This window comes from Pan paniscus, chromosome 23 (genome assembly GCF_029289425.2).
Source record: "Pan paniscus chromosome 23, NHGRI_mPanPan1-v2.0_pri, whole genome shotgun sequence".
Classification (NCBI taxonomy): Eukaryota; Metazoa; Chordata; class Mammalia; order Primates; family Hominidae; genus Pan; species Pan paniscus.
Genome location: NC_085927.1, coordinates 42,342,320 through 42,364,716, shown reverse-complemented (window position 1 = coordinate 42,364,716; position 22,397 = coordinate 42,342,320). Strand labels below are relative to the sequence as shown.

The following is a 22,397-nucleotide window of genomic DNA, read 5'->3' as shown; positions in this document are numbered from 1 at the left end:
AGAAAGGTCCCCAAAGACAAAAGTGCCTCAGGCCTCCAGAAGTCATGAGGTGACCCTATTTCCAGGGAATCAGGCTGATGAAACTCTGAACCATGAAGAGTATCTTTATTTGGCAGTTCTTTTTTGTTTTGTTTTGTTCTGTTTTGTTTTGAGCCAGAATCTCGCTCTGTCACCCAGGCTGGAGTGCAGTGGCACGATCTGGGCTTACTGCAACCTCTGCCTCCCAGGTTCAAGTGATTCTCCTGCCTCAGCCTCCTGAGCAGGTGGGACTACAGGCGCATGCCACCACGCCCAGCTAATTTTTGTATTTTTAGTAGAGATGGGGTTTCACCATGTTGGCCAGGATGGTCTTGATCTTTTGACCTCGTGATCAACCCACCTTGGCCTCCCAAAGTGCTGGGATTACAGGTGTGATATTTGGCAGTTCTAATACAGAGGATGAAAGCCAGAGAGCATGAGGGTGAGGGGGGAAGGAACCAAAGGTGAGAAATTGGCAGCATCTGAGATCGGCCACGAGAGGAAGGAAGGAGAGAATCTGGATAGCATTGCCTGAGCATCGGGACTGTGATGCTCAGTCTGTTGGGAAACAAAGAGGAAAGAACCAGGAGGAAAGGAAAGGCTGGAAATGGGGAGTGATGTGGAGCGGGGCACAGGGGCAGGGCTGCTAACTGAGGCAGAAGGTTCCTAGAGAAGGTAGAAACAACACTTGCATCTGAGCAGGTGTCTGGTTTACTGGCAGGATCTCAAGGAATAATTTAATCATGATTCAACTTCAGGGTTGTGGCAAGAAGGTGCAAAAGACTTTAAGAAGCATGGAGACCAGGTTCACTTTTCTGCTTAAATCAAACTGAGCCTTATCTCTAATGTTTCTATAATACTAGTAAGCAACAGCACGTTCAATGGCTGTTATGTTTATTTATGGGAGTAATAGAAAAAACTGTTTTAAGCTGATAAATTTACATCATCCCGGAAATGTGTGAATTCATTCTCTTGGCTTCCTACAGTCCACAGAGTTCTTTGACCTCATGAACATGAACCCTGAAATTAGGACCCCTGGCTTGTTGTCTGTTGCCCAGCAGTCTCCTGGAAATTCTCCGCTGGGCAGGTTTCTGGTGCTCTGATGCCTTAGCTGGGTCTGAGCAGGGCTGGCTACATAATTTGCAGGGCCCACTGCAAAATGAAAATGCAGAACCTCTTTTCAAAAGGATTAAGAATTTCTTTTTTCTTTCTTTTTTTTTTTTTTTTTTTTTCAGACGGCATCTTGCTCTGTTGCCGGGGCTGGAGTGCAGTGGCACGATCTTGGTTCACTGGAGCTTCTGCACCCCGGGTTCCAGTGATTCTCCTGCCTCAGCCTCCTGGGTAGCTGGGATTACAGGCGTGTGCCACCACACGCGGCTGATTTTTGTATTTTTAGTAGAGACGGGGTTTCGCCATGTTGGCCAGGCTGGTCTCGAACTCCTGACCTCAGGTGATCCACCTGCCTCGGCCTCCCAAAGTGCTGGGATTACAGGCGTGAGCCACCGTGCCTGGTCAAGAATTTTAAGATAGAGATGGCAGGGCATTAAGCCAAGCACAGGGGCCTTCTAAGCACAAGTGAGGGTGTCTCCTTCATGGGGTGTTATAGCAAACCTCAGGCAGTGAGCAGGCTGGGGGCAAGGCAGGTGGGCTGGGCCTCACTCAGGTTTAAAGCAGCCAAACCAGGAGGCAAGACTTTGCAGAGGAGCCAAGGCTGTGTTGAAATGACAGCCCTGGGCTCTGGCAGTAGGATCCCTAGCCCTGCCTCCCATGCAGGCTGCCCCAGCTGGCTCCTCCACTCCTGGGCTCCCCAAGCTTTTCAGGATGAGCTGGTTTGGTCTTGGGTGATATCAGAGAGACGCAGCAGGAAAAGGATCAAGTGGGTGGGGATCAGTGGAACATCCCTGAGAAGAACCAGGGAACACGGGGGCTCCAAATTACTCTCCCTAGAACAACATGGCCTCTCTAACTATCCCCTGCCTGAATGTGCCTCTTCCTGGAGCTGCTCGGGGCTGGCTGCATAGACAGCAAATACAGAAATCAGAGACAAACCCCGTGTTGGTAGTCTAGACAGACTGTAGGATCACAGGCTTTGGAGTCAGACTAGCTGGTCTGGTTCTGATCCCAGTGCTGCCACTAATTAGCTCTGGCATCTCAGGCAAGTTTCTTAACCTCTCTTGGACTCCATTTCCTCCTCTGTAAAATGGTGTAATAAAGCCTACTTCAGGAGAAGGTTGTGAGAAGTATGAGAGTTAATACAGGTAAAGTGTGTGGTTGCCATTCAATAGCTCTGTGATCTTGGGTGTAAGTTATTTAATCTCCATAAAGCATAAAACGGGAATAATAGTACCTACCTCCAGGACCATTCATTTAATCTATTGACCATTATTGAGCACTGTTCCAGGCCCTGGAGACACAGAGTTGTAAGGTTTAAATGAAAAGACAGAGGCACCGGGCTTGGCACAGGACCTAGTAGACGGTAAAGGCCCAATAATAAAGAATAGTCATGAACTGTACCAAAAAAAGACTATTTCTTAGCTGTTGGCTTTGACTATGATTTCAAATTTAGAGATAGCCTCAGCCAGGACAAGGAGGTGCTCAATCGTACAAGATCATTTCCAGAGTCCCCTGATTCAGAATACACTTCGCTCCCCTGTATCCTGCCCATGGATAGCTAAGAAATAGTCCTTTTTTGTATAATTCATGGCTATTCTTTATTATTGGATCTTTGTCATCTACTAGGTCCTGTGCCAAGCCCAACACCTCTATTATTTCATTTTAAATCTTACAACTCTGCGTCTCCAGGGCCTGGCACAGTGCTCAATAAATGTCAGTAGATTAAATGAACGGTCCTAGAGGTAGGTACTATTATCCCCATTTTACAGTTTGTAGAGATTAAATAACTGACTGAAGGTCACAGAGCTATTGAATGGCTGAGCCAGAACTTGAACCTGGGTGAGTCTGCTTTCAAAGCCATGAGTATTTACTTACCACAGTATACTGCCTTTGATGTAGTGAAGAGCTTTGACTTAGAAAATAAGACAAGGCCAGGTGTGGTGGCTCACGCCTATAATCTCAGCACTTTGGGAGGCCGAGGCAGGTGGATCATCTGAGGTCAGGAGTTCGAGACCATCCTGGCCAACATGGTGAAACTCCGTCTCTACTAATAATACAAAAATTAGCTGGGCATGGTGGTGCATGCCTGTAATCCCAGCTACTCCGGAGGCTGAGGCAGGAGAATCGCTTGAATGCAGGAAGCGGAGGTTGCAGTGAGCCGAGATCACACCACTGCACTCTAGCCTGGGCGACAAGAGCAAAACTCCGTCTCAAAAAAAAAAAAAAGAAGAAGAAGAAGAAGAAAGAAAATAACACTTAAGATTTAGGAAATAAATACCTTTATACCCTTGCCTGGAAGAGGAAACCCATAAGCATGGAGTCACGCTAAGTTGAAACAGGCAGCATGCCCTTTTTCAATATTCAGCATTGATAAAAGAAAGAGAAAACACTGGAACTGGTTGTGCTGAAATAGAAAAAAACACACAGCACTTTTCTCACTGCATCAAGGAATCAAGGGGAGAAAATGGTGAAGAAAGTAAAAAACTAGCAATTCTAATAATACACTTGAACTCTTTGAGCATGTCTAGTTAAGAGCACAGTCTCTGGAGTCAGGCATATCTGGATTTGAATTCTACCTCTGCCACTTGCTACCTACGTGACCTTAAGCAAGTTACTTAACCTCGTTAAGTATCAGTTTCCTCATTAGCAAAACAGAACACCCCTCCATAGGGTTGTTGTATGGGTGGATGAGATAATGTATGTAAGTCACTTAGCACAACAGTCAGCATATAGTCATTGATCCAGAAATATTTGTTCCTGGTAGTACTAGTATTTCATTCTTTTTCCCCATTCTGAGATCAAATTTTGACCAAATAACAGGGAGAAACTGATCCCAAGAGACATGACAAGTCAGGATGGTTTTTAAAGCTGTGGAGTTTTAAACCAGACTCACTGCTCTATTTACAATTGAGAGTTGTTCCAAACATACTTCTCTTTGGAGGCAACCTCAGTACAGTTTGACCCACATAGTAGACATATTTTAGATTACTTCAGAGGCCAAGTTAAATGACACTTTCCCTTTTTTGGTCTTCATCCAGATCACTTAATTCTAACCCTCTTTTCTTAATCCCATGCAAAGCTCAAGGCAATCAGATGTATGTTACTGTTGAGCCATCTATAACTTAGGAGGTTTTTTTTTTTTTTTTTTGACATTGCATTGATTGAGACTTTGGACACTCCAAATTGAACTCCACCATCAACACACATCCACAACACACACACACACACACACACACACACACACACCCTACAACTCCTCCCAAGCAACATAGCGAGAGAATGCAAATATAGCTGACTACAAGCAGATGGAATCACTACCTAACTCTACTCCTCAAGCTTGGGCATATAAACAATTCCCAATGATGGACAAATCAGTGGAGCTCAGACTTGGCACCTGGGCTGACCCCCCCAACTCCACCCTTCCTCTGAACTACTCTTGAAGCCATGGCAGAAGAATGCCACAGTGGGGTAGCCCCTGCCAGAGGAGGAAACCCCAAATGGAAGCTTCTTCCAGAATTTCCAGGCTGCAGGAAACAATGAAATTCAAACATTGGATAACTCTTACTCATCAAAAGGGTCCTTTAATAGTGGAATGGGTTCAACACATTCTTCCCTTTAAAACTTTTCATCATTGGATTAAATCCACAGTCTGAGGTTTTCAAGCTCTTCATCCACTGGTCCTACTTCTCAAGCCAGCCAACCTTATCTTCCTCAGCTCACTAAAATGAACATTCTGCTTTAGACTGGCTCACCTTCAAAGTGACCCCAATTCCAACAAACACTCCCCAACCCATGTCCTTCATCTGCTCATTTATCCACACATCCATTAAGTAAGAATTTACTGAGAACCTATTATGTGCTTTGCACTGTTTTTAACACAGAAGGACAATGGTTTCTATTTTCCAGGTCCACAGCCTGGTGGGAGAAACAGTACTGGGTGCCAAGGACATGCTAGAGAGGTGTACAGAGTCTTCTCTCAAAGGGAAACTTGTTTTCCCCCCATGATATGCTCCATATCACACACACATGCATGCTCACACACACACACACACAACTCTAGCCTACGCTGGTTTCATCTTTTCGCACTCTCTTTTTTTTTCGAAACGTAGTCTTGCTCTGTCGCCCAGACTGAAATGCAGCGGTATGATCTTGGCTCATTGCAACCCCTGCCTTCCAGTTTTAAGCAATTCTCCTGCCTCTGCCTCCCGAGTAGCTGGGGTTTACTGGCACATGCCACCATGCCTGGCTAATTTTTGTAATTTTAGTAGGGACGGGGTTTTGCCATGTTGGCCAGGCTGGTCTCGAACTCCTGACTTCAGGTGATCCACCCGTCTCAGCCTCCCAAAGTGCTGGGATTACAGGCGTGAGCCACCGCGCCCAGCTTCACACCCTTTTTAGAGTCTCTGCAGCAAGTCTGTATGGTGTGTAAACCCATGAAGAAGCACCTGAGTATACATTGCTTTGTGTTGTTCTCTACCTCCTACAAACGACTTCTCGCCATCCCTCATAATTATAGATAGAGGTTAAATTCTTCACATTGCCTCGCACATTCCTGAGCACAGAATGAGCACCTAGGTAACCTGTTGGCCTGCTGATCTTTTCTCCATGCTGCAGCCAGAGTGATCTTTATAAAACACAGACATCATCTCCTTTCTTAAAAAACCTTCATTGGATTTCTTGCTCTGAGGATAAAAAATGAAAATCGTAACACAGCCAGAGGCACTAAGCCTGGTCAATCCTGTCTGCCTCTCGCATCGCCCTGCTGTGCTCTCCCAGCTCTCAGTTCCCTCCGTGGGGCTTTTGCAACCCCTGCCTGGAACCCTCCCCACTCCCTTCCCCATTTTGCCTTTTGAATCTTACTCATCCTTCATATTTCAGCTCAAGCAGCCCTCCCCTGGAAACCTTCCTACATCTACCAAATGAAATCAAGTTCCTCTTTGTATTTTGACTCCACGAAATTGTTTCTTTCCTTAAGAGCATTTATCTCAATTGTAATTAAACCTTAATTAGTGGGATGATTTGATTAATGACTGCCACCCCACTAGGTGGTAAGCTACATGAGAACAGTGGTTGTGTCTAGTTTTGCTCACAAGGCTGCTATCTCTAGCACCTGTCCCAGTACTGACACATAATAAATATTTCCTGGATGACCCAATCAATGAATAAGTGAACATTAAGTACCTCTGTACTCAATCCTAGGAATACAAGAATTTTGATCAGGAGAGTGTCTCCATCAGACATGCCTGTAACGTAGCTTCCCCTGGGGATGGTGTAGAAGATGGATTGGAAAGGGTCAATAGTGGAAACAGGAAGATTTGTTAGAAGGCTGATGCAGAAGTAGGGCTCTAGACCTGGGCAAAAGTGAGCCATAGAAAGCTAAGAGGAAAAGCAAGATACGAAAAAGAGAGCTGTGGGATGGGCATCAGGAGATCTGAGTCCCAGTAACAAATCTGCCGTTAATATTTCTCATCTTTGACCTTCAGTTTCTCCCTCTGCAAAATGAAGGAGTCTTCTCTATTCATTACTATTTCTTCATAGTATTATTATTATTGCATAGAAAAATCAACTGTGTATATTGGGAGGACTACTTATGGATCAGCTCTTGGCAAAATTGGGAAACAGACAACGTTGACCTTGAGTTTTCTTATGAAAATTCCCATAAAATATCAAGCAACAGGACACGCTGTCACTCAGCCTTACCAAGCTGGGAGAGGGTTCAGGGAGGAGGACTCCCTTCTACTTGGACCTACAGCAAGTGCTCTGTTGATATTTGAAAAAGAACATCAAGGACATTATGTGCTGTTATAACTGTTAGCATTTCTCTTCCTAATAAAAATGGCTCATATTCAGAGTGATAAGGATATGCTAGGCACAGTTCTAAGCATTTTATGTGCATCATTTCATTCAATTTTCACTACAGCCCTGCGAGGCAGGTATTGTTCTTTTTTAATTGTATTGTTTAATGGACATATCGTAATTTTACATATTCATGGAGTACCTAGTGATGTTTCAATATGTATCAATGTATAGTGATCAGATCAAGGCAATTAGCGTGTCTATTATCGCAAACATTTGTCATTTATTTGTGTTGAGGCTGTTCTATCTTCCCTCTAGCTATTTGAAACTATACAATATATTATTGTTAACTATAGTCATTTCACATATTCTTATTCATATTTCATAGTTGAGAAAATTAAGATCCAGAGAGATTAAGTAAATCTACAGAGTTAAGAAGAGGCAGAAATGGGGTTACTAACAATTATACTGTACCTTTCACATCAGATAGCTTTCTTAGCTAATGCTTCCCTTATCTGCAACGATTGAACAGCTAAAAAAATGGTGTGAGTGATGTGGCTTTCTGATGGGTGTGGCCTAGACTGGTCATAGAATTTAGTGTCAAGTAGACTGGGATTATAAGGGCTCAGGGAAGTTACAAGGCTGAGTTCGGAGCCAGAAACCTGAAAACTTTTTTTTTTTTTTTTTTTTGAGACGGAGTCTTGCTCTGTCACCCAGGCTGGAGTGCAGTGGCGCGATCTCTGCTCACTGCAAGCTCTGCCTCCCGGGTTCACACCATTCTCCTGCCTCAGCCTCCTGAGTAGCTGGGACTAGAGGTGCCCATCACCATGTCCCGCTAATTTTTTGTATTTTTTAGTAGAGATGGGGTTTCACCGTGTTAGCCGGGATGGTCTCGATCTCCTGACCTCATGATCCGCCCGCCTCGGCCTCCCAAAGTGCTGGGATTACAGGCTTGAGCCACCGTGCCCGGCCAAAACTGTTTCTTAAGATTGTTCTACATTCCAAGTTGCCAACATTAAGTTCCGTGTAGCAAACGCCCTTGGGGAACCCACCCTGGTTACAAATCCAAGCCCTAAACTATTCCTGCTCTGCTTCTTAAGCAGCAAAATATAGGGGTAGAAGATGTAATAGAACTCGATGTCTTCCCAATTTTATTTGTGTGTGTGTGTTTTATTTTTATCTGTTTTTTTTTTTTTTTTTGACAGGGTCTCACTCTGATACCCAGGCTGGAGTGCAGTGGCATGACCTTGGCTCACTGTAACCTCCACCTCCCGGGTTCAAGCAATTCTCCTGCTTCAGCCTTCCAAGTAGCTGGGACTACAGGCACATCCCACCATGCCCGGCTAATTTTTGCATTTTTTTTAGTAGAGTCAGGGTTTCACCATGTTGGCCAGGCTGGTCTCAAATTCCTGACCTCAAGTTATCTGCCTGCCTTGGCCTCCCAAAATACTGGGATTACAGGCGTGGGCCACCATGCCCAGCCTTGTGTGTTTTTTTTTAAATAGTGACTTTTGAACTGAAAATATCCTTTTAGTTTTTGGTTTCTTTCTACTAAGGCTGTTGTTTTCAAATCCTTTAAACTTTTCTTGTTTTCTTTTAGATTCCGCCTTGCTCTGCCAGAGTCCAATCGCAGCAACATTGAGGTAGGAATCTGAGCTCTTGGGGTTACCAAGCACTGGAAGAACGAGGATTCTCCTACTATATATAATAGCGAATTAATTGTTTTCTGTGACTTGGAGTCCTTGATTCCTCCATAATTGTAGGACTTAACTTTGAAATTCTATATGTAGCTACTCATCAATTGAGCCCATTAACCATTCACGAGAGGAACTCTACAGTTTACTTTTATTTATGCAGAAATACTTTTTTAAAAACTCAATAGACTGTTGAGACATTGTATAATGCTAGAAAAACAGGCATTCTCAGGGAATGCCTGTTTTCTCAATAAAATAATCCTCTAGAGTTATAGACGAGACATGTAGAGTTACATATCCCAAAGGAATATGTAAATTATTAAGCCATGATTAGGTTTACTCTTTGAACACTTTCTGCCCATCTCCTAAAATTAGGTCAATGCTGCTTGTATGGATACCTTTGTGGGAGGGGGGTTCCCAGCCTTGTGACTTTCTGATTGGAAGATGATACCCCAACATGTGACTTGGAATCCCCCTTCCCTCAAGCTTCAGGAAGATCAGCTAAATCACTACCTCATACATTCATGGATGGCACTATCATAGAGAAGTTAAGTGGGTTTTGGTGTCAGAATGCCCGGGTAGAATAGTGCCTAGTTCATGGGCAGCACTACATAATGTTAATTATTAGTATTAACGGTATTCATTTACTGATAAATACTTATTGAGCCCGGAACTGTTCTAGACAAAACAGATAAAATCTCTACCCTCAAGGCACTTACACTGTAAAGCAGTGGTTCTCAACTAGTGATTCTCAGCTAGGAACATTTGGCAATGTCTGAAGACATTTTTGGTTGTCACAGCCTGGGATGGAAGGAGACATACTAATGACATTTGGTGGGTAGAGGCCAGGGATGCTGCTAAACATTCACAGTGCACAAGACAGCTCCCAACACCAAAGAATGATCCATCCCAAAACGTCAAGAGTGCCACTCCTGGGAAACCCTGTTCCAGAGTGTGTGCGATTGTGCTTATGTGTGTGTGACAGGCTGAGAGTAGCATACAACAAACAAACAAATATAGTGTTTACTAAAAGAAATACTATAGAGAAAAAGAAATCAGGATAGGCAGTGCAAGTAGGTGTGGAGCTGAAATTACAACCTTGGGGTTGTTGAAAGGATTAGCTGAGATTATATATGAAATGCACTTAGCACACTGACCACATAGTAGGCATTAAAGGAACAGTGGCCACTATTTTCATATTCGCAGTAACTGTTTCAGTTATTGTCACTTCTGTGTTTTCATATTTACGATAATTATTTCAGTTATTGTCACTTTTACGTCAAGAGGCAGTGTAGCATAATAGTTTCATACATAAACTCTGAGGTCCCAACTGCAAAAGTGAATTCCCATTGTCCATTTTCACACTGGTGATAAAGACATACCCACTGCACTCCAGCCTGGGCGACAGATTGAGCCTCCATCTCAAAAAATTTTTTTAAATAAAAAAGATAAATTGGGTGTTCTGGGGATGGCAATAGCTTTGGAGCGTGATGTAACACAAGGGAATTCCTGTGGCTGAGATTCCCAGTAAGTAAAGGGAAGATTGCTAATTAGGAAATCTAATAGTTGTTCTTGACTGTCTTGGTAGATACCTGAGCTGCCACATTTGCTGGCACCATGTAGTCCCTCTGAATTTGCTATCACCAAAATCCAGTGCAGAGGGAAGCAGAAGTGTCTGTCCTCAAGAGGGAAAAAGTTAGAAAACCCTGTAATATGATTTTCTACAAAGCTATTATCCCTCTGAAAAGATCCTAGTTATTGCTTTCTAGCCTAAGAAGTTCTGGGAAAGTACACATCCAAACCAGGCATGGTACTTTCGAAGCACCCATGATTGGCCAGGTGTGGTGGCTCCCACCTGTAATCCTAGCACTTTGGAAGGTCAAGATTGGAAGTTTGCTTGAGCCCAGGACTTTGAGACTGGGCAACATAGTGAGACTCTGTCCCTAAAAAAAATTTTTTTAACTTAGCCAGGTGTAGTGGTGCACACTTGTAGTCCCAGCTGCTTGAGAGGCTGAGGCAGGAAGATTGCTTGAGCCCAGGAGTTCGAGGCTGGAGAGAGCCATGATCACACTACTGCACTCCAGCCTGGGTAACAAAGCAAAAAAAAAAAAAAAAAAAAATCCCGATCTGCCAATTGATTCTATTTCCTCTTTTATTTTAGGTCTTGAGGTTCGAAAATATTCTATCCTCCATTCTTCACTTTGGAGTCCTCCCACTGGCCAATGGTAAGGGATTATTGGAAAACAATGTGACTGTAACATCGGCTAACATTTAACATCTGCATCGGCTGCACTGGGGATTGTTTGGGACTTTCCACCCTGAAGCTTGTACTTCTATCATGTTATCATGAATCCAGGCCAGCGTCAGAATTTGCAAAGTTTGTACCATCAATGCTGTGGTGGCATATTTAGTTATTCTAGGTCCAAGCCCTGTTAGCAATTCTATTTGCAAACTCAGCAAGATCAGCCAACTCTGGTTGAGTTAAGGAGATTGAAACCATGCTCCTTAGGCAGTAAAGAATCTCCTTCCAGTCAACCGGAAACGAGATTATTTTCCCTACGGGATATCTCCGTGGTTCTTATGCCAGGACCACTAACTGGATAGACAAAGTTTTCATGAATGACAATCCTGGGACTTCTCCTTGCACAGCAGTTGTTCATAAACTGCAGCATCTGGAGTCTGGCCCAGTATATTAGACACCAAAATGTTCTCAAGACCCACTAATTATGTATTTTCAAAATATACATGGGGTAGGCTAAAAATGGACAGCATTTCTCTACTGTCCAAATGAACATAATTGTAGGTGCATTTTTTATTAATCACAGATTAATGAGCAATTCTTCCAGGAAAATTCTAGGGACATATCAGAGAGAATGCAAACATGGAACCGGGGAGAATGAAAAGATCAACTATTAAAAAGCTGTCCATGCCGGGCGCAGTGGCTCACGCCTGTAATCCCAGCACTTTGGGAGGCCAAGGCAGGCGAATCACCTGAGGTCAGGAGTTCGAGACACGCCTGGCCAACATGGTGAAACCCTGTCTCTACTAAAAATACAAAAAAACTTAGCCAGGCATGGTGGTGGGCATCTGTAATCTCAGCTACTCGGGAGGCTGAGGCAGGAGAATCACCTGTACCTGGGAGGCGGAGGTTGCAGTGAGCCAAGATCACGCCATTACATTCCAGCCTGGGCAACAAGAGCAAAACTCCATCTCAAAAAAAAAAAAAAAAAAAAAGCAAGCTGTCAGTCAGTCTCTTACTAAAAAGCTTGCTAAAACCTCTGTGCTTGTGCCCAATTATTTTACGTCTTGTTCTATATTTCAGCAAAATTGCAGCAAGGATTTCCTCTGCCCAATCCACACAAAATCTCATTCATCAATTCAGATATTGAAGTTCTTGAGGTAAGAATGCAAATCTCACCTCTTAACTGACCCATTTCTTTTTATAGTAGACTAAGCTTCCTCCTGTTTTGCTTGTTTTTGTTGTTGTTGTTTGTTTTTGTCCTGCTTTGCTTTTTCCCAGACCAGGGAATCTTATAAACATGTTTAGTTCTTAAATCACAATTAACAGAAAATATTTAGAGTTGAGTCTAAAAATCAGACCAAGATCAATTTCACTTAGCAGCCAAATCCACAGTATAAGAAGATGCCCCTTAGCACGCTTTATTTTACTTATTCCACAAGACAATCTGTAAGGCTGGAATTATTAGTCCCATTTTACAGATGAGGAAAGGAGGACTCAGAGAGAAGTGGCTCAGGCAGCTGGAAAGGAGCATGGCTGGGACAGGACTGGCTCTTCTGATTCTCCCAGTCAGAAGACTTTCCCCTGAACCAAAGGCACACACCTCTGAGTTCAGGGATCGAATCGTTTTCTGGCTCATCATTATGCATTCACTTCAGAATACCTTTTTTTCTTTCTTTTTGGCATTGTTGTTTGTTTGGGGAGGTGGAAATATGTTTCTAAAGAAATTCTCCAATCCTGTACAGTCCAGGGGTCCCCAACACCCAGGCCCAGGACCTGTCCCGGTCTGTGGCCTGTTAGGAACCTGGTTGCACAGCTGGAGGTGAGCGGCCGAGGAGTGAACATTACTGCCTGAGCTCCACCTCCTATCAGATCAGCAGCAACATTAGATTCTCATAGGAGCACAAACTCTATTGTGAACTGCCTGTGCAAGGGATTTAGGTTGCACGCTCCTTATGAGAATCTAACTAATGCCTGATGATCTGAGGTGGAACAGTTTCATCCCGAAACCATCCCCCAGTCCCAGTCAGTGGAAAAATTGTCTTCCATGAAACCAGTCGCTAATGCCAAAAAGGCTGGGGACTGCTGCCCTACACTACCGTGCATGCTCTCCCACCTCCCTGCTTCTCCCCCACTGCTTCTACAATAGCTAAGTCACATCGGGTGACAGTACTCCAAAATGGCCTTTCCTTTCTCTGGGGCATTCACAAAGTAGGGCCAGGGTAGAGGAGGGCCTGACTCTCTGTAGGACCTGGTAAAGAAACCATCTCTCAGCTGGGCATGGTGGCTCATGCTTGTAATCCTAGCACTTTGGGAGGCTGAGGTGGGCGGATCACTTAAGGTTAGGAGTTGAGACCAGCCTGGCCAAAATGGTGAAACCCTGTCTCTACTAAAAATACAAAAATTAGCCGGGTGTGGTGGCACACACCTGTAGTCCCAGCTGCTTGGGAGACTGAGGCACGAGAATCACTTGAACCCGAGGGACGGAGCTTGCAGTGAGCCAAGATCGCACCACCACACTCCAGCCTGGGCGACAGCCTTTGAGACTCCATCTCAAAATTAAAATAATAAAAAAAAGAAGCCATCTCTTCCTCACCCCTCAGACAAACCCAGACATGCCCAAGTTTTGACGTTATCTTCATTGTCACATCCTTTCCAGGGTTTCCTTTTGATTTCCACCGACCTGAAGTATGAAACATCCTCAAAGCAGCAGCCAAGTTTCCACGGATGGGAAGGTCTGAACCTGATAAGTGGACAGTGGAGGGGGAAGTCAGCCCCTTGATTGCCGGTTTGCAATTCACCCCAGGAAGTAAATGGTCCTTAATCCTACAACTACTGTAAACCCAGAAGGGAAAGACAGTACACACTGGAATTGTAAAGCCCTTGTGAATTGCTTAGGCAGAAAGTTTTCTTTCTTAAGCCTTCAGGAACCCAGAATAAGGCAGACTGTGTTAAAGGGCTAAATAGAGGTGTCTGAATGTGAGTGTATGCATGCTGCGTGTGTCTGTGTTTATGTTTGTTTGTTTGTCTGTTTGGGGCAAGAAAGATTCTAGGACAAGAGCTCGGCATGTACTTCTGACCAGGTGGGTAAGAAACTCTAAGTCTGTATTTGTATTGGTCATTCTCAGTGGAAATCCCTTAGGCCCTCTAGTGGTTTTCCCCTACCTGCATATTGGTTTTCATGTTTTATATTCACTGTTACTATCTTCTGTGTTTAATTAAAATTGTTTTCTATCAACTTCAACCTTGGTTTTTTTATTTGAGAAATGGCCTGCCCTGAATTTTTAAAAAATAAAATAGGAGGCCAGCCACAGTAGGCCATGCCTGTAATCCCAGCACTTTAGGAGGCCAAGGTGGGCGGATCATGAGGTCAAGAGGTCGAGACTATCCTGGCCAACATGGTGAAACGCAGTCTCTACTAAAAATACAAAAATTAACTGGGAGTGGTGGCACGCACCTGTAGTCCCAGCTGCTTGGGAGGCTGAGGCAGGAGAATCACTTGAACCTGGGAGGCGGAGGTTGCAGTGAGCCGAGATGGCACCACTGCACTCCAGCCTGGCGACAGAGCAAGACTCCAACTCAAAAAAATAAAATAAGACATAGAAAAGGGAAGAGACCTAAGGTTGCACAGACATCAAGGCTTGATTTTAAAAGAGAATTCTTTACCTCTGAAATCTTTCCAAGAAGGAACAGGGTAACCACAGGAAACTCTAAAAGTTGCATCACTTCAAGCTCTGGGATTTTTCACCCACCACAGATTCAATGAAATGGCAGTGCAGAGTACTAAACTCAGACAATTCATAACTGAGAATGATATTAATGTGTCAGAGCACCTAATCAATGGGGAGAAATTGGGGCAGAAGAGAAGAAAAGCGGAACCAGTGTAGATAATGCAACAAATGAATGGAAACTACATACTGTTTTTTGCAGCACTTACAGTCTAGTGGGGGAATGGAAAGAGGAGAGCTGTTTATAGAGTGCTTGCCGTGTGCCAAGCCCCGTGCTGATTACCCCTCCAGTGTCACTTCATTTAGCCTTCTACTCAAGAAAGAATTATGATCCCATTTTAGAGATGACGAAACAGAGATAAGAGGGGTTAATCACACCAAGTCAGTAAATGGCACAGATAGAAATTGAATCTTGCGTCTTTCTAATCCCAAAGTTGCAGTTGTTGACATGAGGCCGAACTCGAAACTGAAATCACTTAAAGCTCACTTACCACTATGAACAAGAGACACGGCGTATAAAAGCATGATTAAAGAGGTCTTGATCATCAAAGGCGGCTAGACTGGGGAGTTTTGGCGATCCATAAGGGCTGTGATTCGATCATTTTGTAGTATACGTCTGGCCATAATAGATGCACCCACAAGTGTTTGTTAGAATAAATGATAAGCTGCCATGCTTCATTCTTTGGGATGCTCCTTTCTGACCAAAAAAGTTATTTGGTGTATATCCAGATTCATTCTGAAACATAAATGTTCAGCTATGGTATTTACTCAAACAGGTTTTTCTTTCTCAGCTGCTGGCGTATCTTTTTCCCCTCCCAGCTGAGGGTGTAAACTCCAAGCCAATGCACCGAACCTGACCCAGACTCAAGGTGTTTTCATAAGCTGCTGAAAAGCATTTCCAAAACAAAAGATAACTAGATTATACTTTAAACTTCTGGATTTCGCTTACCTGTAGCTTAGAGGAAATCGACTAATAAAGATCCCAAAGTTATACACTACAGGACAGTACAACTTAACCGGAAGAAAGACATTGGCCTGAAGAATTTCGAGCCTCGACGCTTGCCGTTGCTCATCCTGCTGCGGCGCTGGTCGCGCCTGCGCTTTGGTTCTTGGAAGGCGGTGCTCTGAGAAGCCGGACAACGCGGCAGCCGCTCTTCAAAGCGGAGCCGGGAGTTTTTGCTACAGTTGTCGCCACCATGAGTCGCAGCTATAATGATGAGCTGCAGTTCTTGGAGAAGATCAATAAAAACTGCTGGAGGATCAAGAAGGGCTTCGTGCCCAACATGCAGGTAAGGCAGGAGAGCAAATGGCGGGGCCTTCCGTGCTCCGTCCCCGGCCCGGCCGGCGTCCACTGCGCCCTCTGGACCTCCCCTGACCACTGGGTCCGCCCCGGCCCCTTGCAGAGTTTCCCTCATCCCGTCCTTCTCCCCTCACGGTTCTGGGGCTGCCCAACCTGTTCCGGCACCACCTCCCGCCAGGAGAGGTCCCCGAACCACGAGGACAAGCTAAGTGCGGTGGATATGGGAATCTAAATAAATACGAAATTGGGGTTTCCAAAGCGTTTTCACAGATCAGTCTCATAAACGTATCGTGAGCTGTTTTACGTTCGCAGAAACTTCAGTGATCTTTTCCAGGGTGGAACAGCCAGCCCCAGGTTCATTTGCTGGGACTGGAATTCACCTCCTCTGAGTCATGCTGGTTATTTAAATAACGTTTACAAACCTTTGTTCACTAAACCAGGTTTTCAGCATTCAGTATCCCATGTTGGTTTTTAATAAAGCGATGTCATTTCTTGCAGTAGCGCAGGGCAGGGCCTGTTTGATTTTAATATTCACTTCACAGAAGGACCTCGAGGATCTGTCGGTGACATAGCTTCCTCTACCCACCTAGGAAGAAGCTCAGCCAGGACTTGATGTCCGGTTTACTGCTTTGACGTCCCAGATGGAGACTTGAGGGCTCAGGATCATCAGATAGTTTGAAAGCCTGGGCTCTGTATCTCTCGGCCTTCATCACCATCTGTGCTCATATTTTTATTAATGTGAAAAAAGAAAACGTTTGTGAAGTTTTGCAACGTATTTTTAAATAGTTTTTGAAATCCCTGAAGGTGCCAAGTAAATGCTTCAAAGGTTTACCATCTCGTCTCACGTCTTGGTAAACAGCTCCCAATAGTCACTCCATTCTTTTATTCAGAATCAAAGCTTATTGAGTTTCCCTTGTTGGCAAGTCACTTACACTGAGGGAAGAAAAAGCGCACGGGGATAAATCTGTGTTCTGTTTGCTGTTTGGCCACTTTCTTTGTGTGGAAACCGTTACCCTGAAGGAAGGAATAGAAAATCTAACATAGGGGGAGCGCAGTGGTTCATGGCCTGTAATCCCAACGCTTTGGGAGGCCAAGGCGGGAAGATCCTTTGTGCCTAGGACTTTGGAGACCTGCCTGGGCAATATAGTGGGACCCTGTCTCTACAAAAAAAATTTAATTAGCCAGGCGGGGTGGTGTGCACCACAGCTACTCAGGAGGCTGAGGCAGGGGGATCGCTTGAGCCTGGGAGATCTTGGCTGCAGTGACCCGTGATCATTCTAAACTGCACTCCAGCCTGGGTGACAGAGTGAGTCTCAAAAAAAAAAAAGAAGAAGAAAAGAAAAAGAAAACAACATGACATGATTATCTGTAGGATCTAATAACACAGACTGTCATTGTCTGGCAGGTGTTCTGACTCAGCCTTTGATGCACACACTGCTGCTCATTCTATCTAGGGGCAAGTCTAATTTTGCTAGGCAGTTCTGGTTTAAGTTTGTATACAGCACTTTACTACCACCTTTCCTTTGGGAATAGAGACTTGGAATGTTAATGCATTGCTCTTAAAACGCTATTGACTTCTAAGCATGAATTGTGCTTCCATCCTTATGAGATCAGTGAATTTCACACAGATAATCATCTGTTACTAAATCTCCATTTCTCCCCCAAGACCCACATGTTGGACTAAAAATTTCTCTTTATTCCCTTAAAACACTCCCCTCCCATCTTTACGTCATTTTTGCGTTTAGTTCCTAGATGTTCTGCTGCGCCAGTGATGTCTCTTGTCTTCAAAGAACCAGCTCTACAGGATCTCTGTGAAACCTCTCCCAGCTCCCTAGACTGTTGAGGCACTTCCTCATCAGATTCTTCCATAGCACTGTGTACTTAATGTTATGGCACTTGCTTCATTGCACTCTGATATTCTTATCAGAATATAAGGGCTGTATTGGCTGGGTGCGGTGGCTCACGCCTGCAATCCCAGCACTTTGGGAGGCTGAGATGGGCCGATCATGAGGTCAGGAGATCGAGACCATCCTGGCTAACACGTGAAACTTCGTCTCTACTAAAAATACAAAAAATTAGCTGGGCGTGGTGGCAGGCGCCTGTAGTCCCAGCTACTCGGGAGGCTGAGGCAGGAGAATGGCGTGAACCCAGGAGGCAGAGCTTGCAGTGAGCCGAGATCATGCCACTGCACTCCAGCCTGGGTGACAGAGCAAGACTCAGTCTCAAAAAAAAAAAAAAAAAAAGAATGTAAGAGCTGTATTGTGTACTGGGAGCTCCTTGAAAGGAAGATCTTATATTCTTTCTATCTCCCCTAGTGCCCAGGACAGTGCTTCATGCATAGTAAATCCTCAGTTAATGTTTGATGAATTAATAAATGTGACCCTTAAGAAATTATACTGGAAATATTTTCCATCAATGGGTATTAAATTGTTATTTATGCAATGGTGATGAAGTCATCTTTCTGATAAAAACTACATTCAGTTGATTAAGTGTTAAATATTTGGTTCTCCATTACTGGACAGCTCTTTCACAATATTTGACCTGTGATAAAAATGTTCTGCTCTTTAGTGTTACATAAGTATGTCGTCCATTGCCTTCTGTGTGCCGCCTCTATTGTCAAGCTTTAAAATTACAGATTTTTAAAAAAATTATATAGCTTTCAGAACTGAGCACACAACTACGTAGCTGCATGTTAAATTTTTCTTCTCACTATTTACCTAACTAGAGATTCACCACTAGAGCACAATAAAATGTAATTTGCTATTGGCTTAAACACAGAATAAACATACTAGGTTAGATGACTACGTTTTATGTTTAGAATTGGAGTTTTTGATTCATCTGGTTTTTTTTTTTTTTTAATTTTCAAAAAACCATTGATATTTTTGAAGCTTGAGGATTAAGACCTTTGGGCTTTGTGAGAGTATAGTTGGAAGATTTTCTTTATCACAAAAAGATGCTGAATCTGTTGAATTCTTAAATGTGGTTTTGAGGGTATGAGAATATACAAAACAATTTGTGAACATTGCAAAATTTTTCTTAAGGTATATTTTCCGATGGGAGCAGCTCGTAGTCTTTGATAGGAAGTTTTCTGTGTGCTTAAGGTAACGTGAAAGTGTTTGGTAAAGAGTAAAGCACAGTAAATATTGCATACAGTGCATTCTGTCCAGTGCCTACACTTGCCGCGCATGTACTCAGACATTGCTTTTCACTTTCCTTGGTACTAGGTTGAAGGTGTTTTCTATGTGAATGATGCTCTGGAGAAATTGATGTTTGAGGAATTAAGGAATGCCTGTCGAGGTGGTGGTAAGTACATTAGAGTTTCACTTGTGTTAGTACGGTAGTGCCTTCCCTGTGGCCTGAAAAAGTGGCAACTCAAATAATTATAATTTTGAAATATTGTCAAGGAGTGATTACAACTTAAAAGTAAGACCAAAAGCACTTACTTATTTGTGATCACATTGTCAGCCAGTTGGCGTTATAGAACGGATTTGAAGCTCCATCTGGAATTTGAAGCTGGGTAGAACTTGTTTCTCAGCTAACCTTGAACAATAATAGCAAGTGACCTACCATTTGTTTTGCACTTACTATATTCCAGGCGTGTTACTAGGTGCTTTGCAGAGATTATCTCATGCAATACTTACAGTGACTCTAAAAGGAGCTCCCTTCCATCTTGCATCTCAAACATCCTTCTAGGCTTTGTTGTCTTAGTAGCCCTAATGACTACCTCTTCATGTTATACAGTCTAAAAACATGAATATAATTCATGCTAAAAATCAAGTGTGTTGTCTTTTCTAATACCCAATTTTTGTCTTCAGGTGTTGGTGGCTTCCTGCCAGCCATGAAACAGATTGGCAATGTGGCAGCCCTGCCTGGAATTGTTCATGTGAGTCAGAGTTCAGAACTTTAATCATTTATATTTCTTAAAGTCCATTGAATGGATGAATGGCCATGCCTGATAGTGGTGTCATTTAGACAATGACCTTTGGACAGCCAGACATAACCATGAAGCCAGGCTCAGTGGCTCATGCCACCCGCAACACTTTGAGAGACCAAGATGGAAGCATTGCATGAGCCCAGGAATTCAAGACTAGTCTGGGCAACATGGCAAGACCCTGTCTATACCAAAAAAATTAGTCAGGTGTGATGTCACATGCTTGTAGTCCCAGCTACTTAGAATGCTAAGTGGGAGGATTGCTTGAGCCCAGAGTTCCACACTGCACTGAGCCATGATCAGGCCACTGCACTTTTAGCATGGATGACAGAGTGAGACCCTGTCCCTAAAAATAAAAAATAAAAGGAAATAACCATGGACCTAAAGAAATAATTGAATCTGGATGGTATTTCAGTTTCTGAATGCATTTGGCTAGAATCTGTAAGTGTTAAGAACCTTGGAAGTAGCTTTTGTGTTTTGTTTCTTATCATGGTAACATTATTCCTGGATCAGTGCACCACCATTGTAAGTTTCATTGTAAGTTTCACTTCGCTGTTTCAATGTAAGTTTCATTGTAAGTTTCGCTTGGTTGTAAGTTTCACTTCCTATGCAGAGGATCTTTGAAGAAGAAATGGCAAGAAGTTTAAGGGTTAGCACTGAGGGGGAGGAAGAGAGGACAGCATAGCCCCCACCACAGTCTAACATTCATATTCTATCATTAGAGGTAGATGTTGAAAATGGATCTATTCGGCAGACATTTTTGAGGTCTTCTTTATGCCAGTTACGATGTTGGGCACTTGGTAGAGGGAATGAAATGGTATGGCTTGTGTATATAAGGAAGTTGTTAGTGTCTGGGTGTCTCCATATATCCTGTGTTTGACCTGCATTCTTCCTGGGTCAGGGTCCTTTTCTAGGCTCCACATGTAGGAAGTCTACAGTATTTATACCATCAAATGGATTACATTTGGCTGTGATTACTTAAACTAATGACCTATATAAATCAGTTATTTTTCTCTTCTTAACCTGACAAACCAAAGTTTGTCAGTGTCTTAAGATTATTTTTAAAATGTAATAGTACATTAAACTTAGTATGTGTTACTCCTATATCATGTTATTTTGAGGCTTTTCTGTTTTGTATTTCCTTAATTAACATTCAGATCTTATAAAAAAGTTTTTTTCTCACTGTATTTAGCTTTGTGATTAGGAGTTCTTACTATTTCCATGCATATAGAAGATTTTGTGAAAACACAGTCTTGATTTAGGGAAAGCTTCAGCCTGCAACCTGTTTGAGAATCAGTGTCAGGTCCATCAGGGCATCCAGGGTAGCAGGTCAAGACACTTGTATTTCATTTTCTAATTCTTTTTCAGCGATCTATTGGGCTTCCTGATGTCCATTCAGGATATGGGTTTGCTATTGGGAACATGGCAGCCTTTGATATGAATGACCCTGAAGCAGTAGTATCCCCAGGTAAGATCACTGTGGAAATCTGCTGTTAAGTGTGTAGCATTGGCCGGGCACGGTGGCTCACGTCTGTAATCCCAGCACTTTGGGAGGCCGAGGCGGGTGGATCATGAGGTCAAGAGATCAAAACCATCTTGGCCAACATGGTGAAACCGTGTCTCTATTAAAAATAGAAAAATTAGCTGGGGGTGGTGACTCGCACCTGTACTCCCAGCTACTTGGGAGGCTGAGGCAGGAGAATCACTTGAACCTGGGAGGCGGAGGTTGCAGTGAGCCGAGTTCGTGCCACTGTACTCCAGCCTGGTGACAGAGCAAGACCCCATCTCAAAAAAAAAATGTGTGTAGCTTCTCTCTATGGACCATAGCCTTTGTGAAACAGAGCACTTCTCTCCATGTGCAAGACTCAGTCTCATCATGTTCTGTCATTTTTCTTTGATATTTACTGGAAGTATTGCTTGTGGATACTGAGAGGCTATTACAACTTCAAGCAAAGCATATTTTTATTGAAAATTTTGGGAGGCTCCTACCAAACATCATGGTATTCAGGCTTTGGCTACAAAACAAACTGGCAATTTTTTTTTATCTTTGTAACTCAGTTACCTCGTGGACAGATCACGTCTAATAATGTTAATGACCACACAGTATTAGTAGCTTAGATGAGTTCAGCTGTGTAAAATATTTAGAACAGTGCTAAGCAGGTAGAACATATTCAGTAATATTATCATTGTTATTCAATGATAACATTGAATATACAGAAGGTTGCATATGCCTTCTGTGGTTATGGGGTGCTTTCAATGAACATTCTATATCAGAAGTAATATCTTTGCTGTTAAAGAGTGTGAATTTAGAAATGAAGTTCAAATGACATCTTGAGAGTTCTGTTTCTAGCAGTGGTGGACTAGGTTGTTTCAGACCAATCCCTTGCTGAAAATAATTAGAAAGGCTGGGTAAAAAATTTTTTCTTAAATCTGTTTGAAGGCACAGAAAATCTGCTAAGGCAGTAAGAATTTGCGAAGTCAAGATCTAGAGGAAAAGAAAAAAAAGTTCCAGATATGTGAGCCCTACATGTAGGGCTGTTTGGAGGTGACTGCAAATTTCAGTCAGTAAGAATATACA

At 43.2% G+C, this 22,397-nt stretch overlaps 2 protein-coding genes and 1 long non-coding RNA gene across 12 annotated transcripts in view; 2 read left to right on the top strand and 1 right to left on the bottom strand.

The window, feature by feature from the left end:
• The window catches only part of BPIFC (BPI fold containing family C), a 60,850-nt gene extending 46,746 nt beyond the window's left edge, over positions 1-14,104 (top strand). For all 10 annotated transcript variants that reach the window (XM_055105958.2, XM_055105960.2, XM_055105962.2 and 7 more), the window contains 4 exons: positions 8,528-8,570; positions 10,783-10,846; positions 11,944-12,020; positions 13,520-14,104. In XM_055105958.2, coding sequence (XP_054961933.1) covers positions 8,528-8,570; positions 10,783-10,846; positions 11,944-12,020; positions 13,520-13,642 — 307 coding nt within the window. In that variant the 3' untranslated portion in view covers positions 13,643-14,104. The remainder of the gene's footprint in view (positions 1-8,527; positions 8,571-10,782; positions 10,847-11,943; positions 12,021-13,519) is intronic.
• On the bottom strand, positions 12,053-15,649 carry LOC103786602 (uncharacterized). The gene is made up of 3 exons (XR_612338.6): positions 15,538-15,649; positions 15,080-15,324; positions 12,053-13,603 (listed from the first exon to the last, which is right to left on the bottom strand). It is a non-coding gene; the product is annotated as an uncharacterized LOC103786602 (long non-coding RNA).
• RTCB (RNA 2',3'-cyclic phosphate and 5'-OH ligase) overlaps positions 13,597-22,397 on the top strand; it is a 27,103-nt gene continuing 18,302 nt past the window's right edge. The window contains exons 1-4 of the mRNA XM_003821491.5: positions 13,597-15,877; positions 19,113-19,191; positions 19,704-19,771; positions 21,188-21,287. Coding sequence (XP_003821539.1) covers positions 15,785-15,877; positions 19,113-19,191; positions 19,704-19,771; positions 21,188-21,287 — 340 coding nt within the window. The 5' untranslated portion in view covers positions 13,597-15,784. The remainder of the gene's footprint in view (positions 15,878-19,112; positions 19,192-19,703; positions 19,772-21,187; positions 21,288-22,397) is intronic.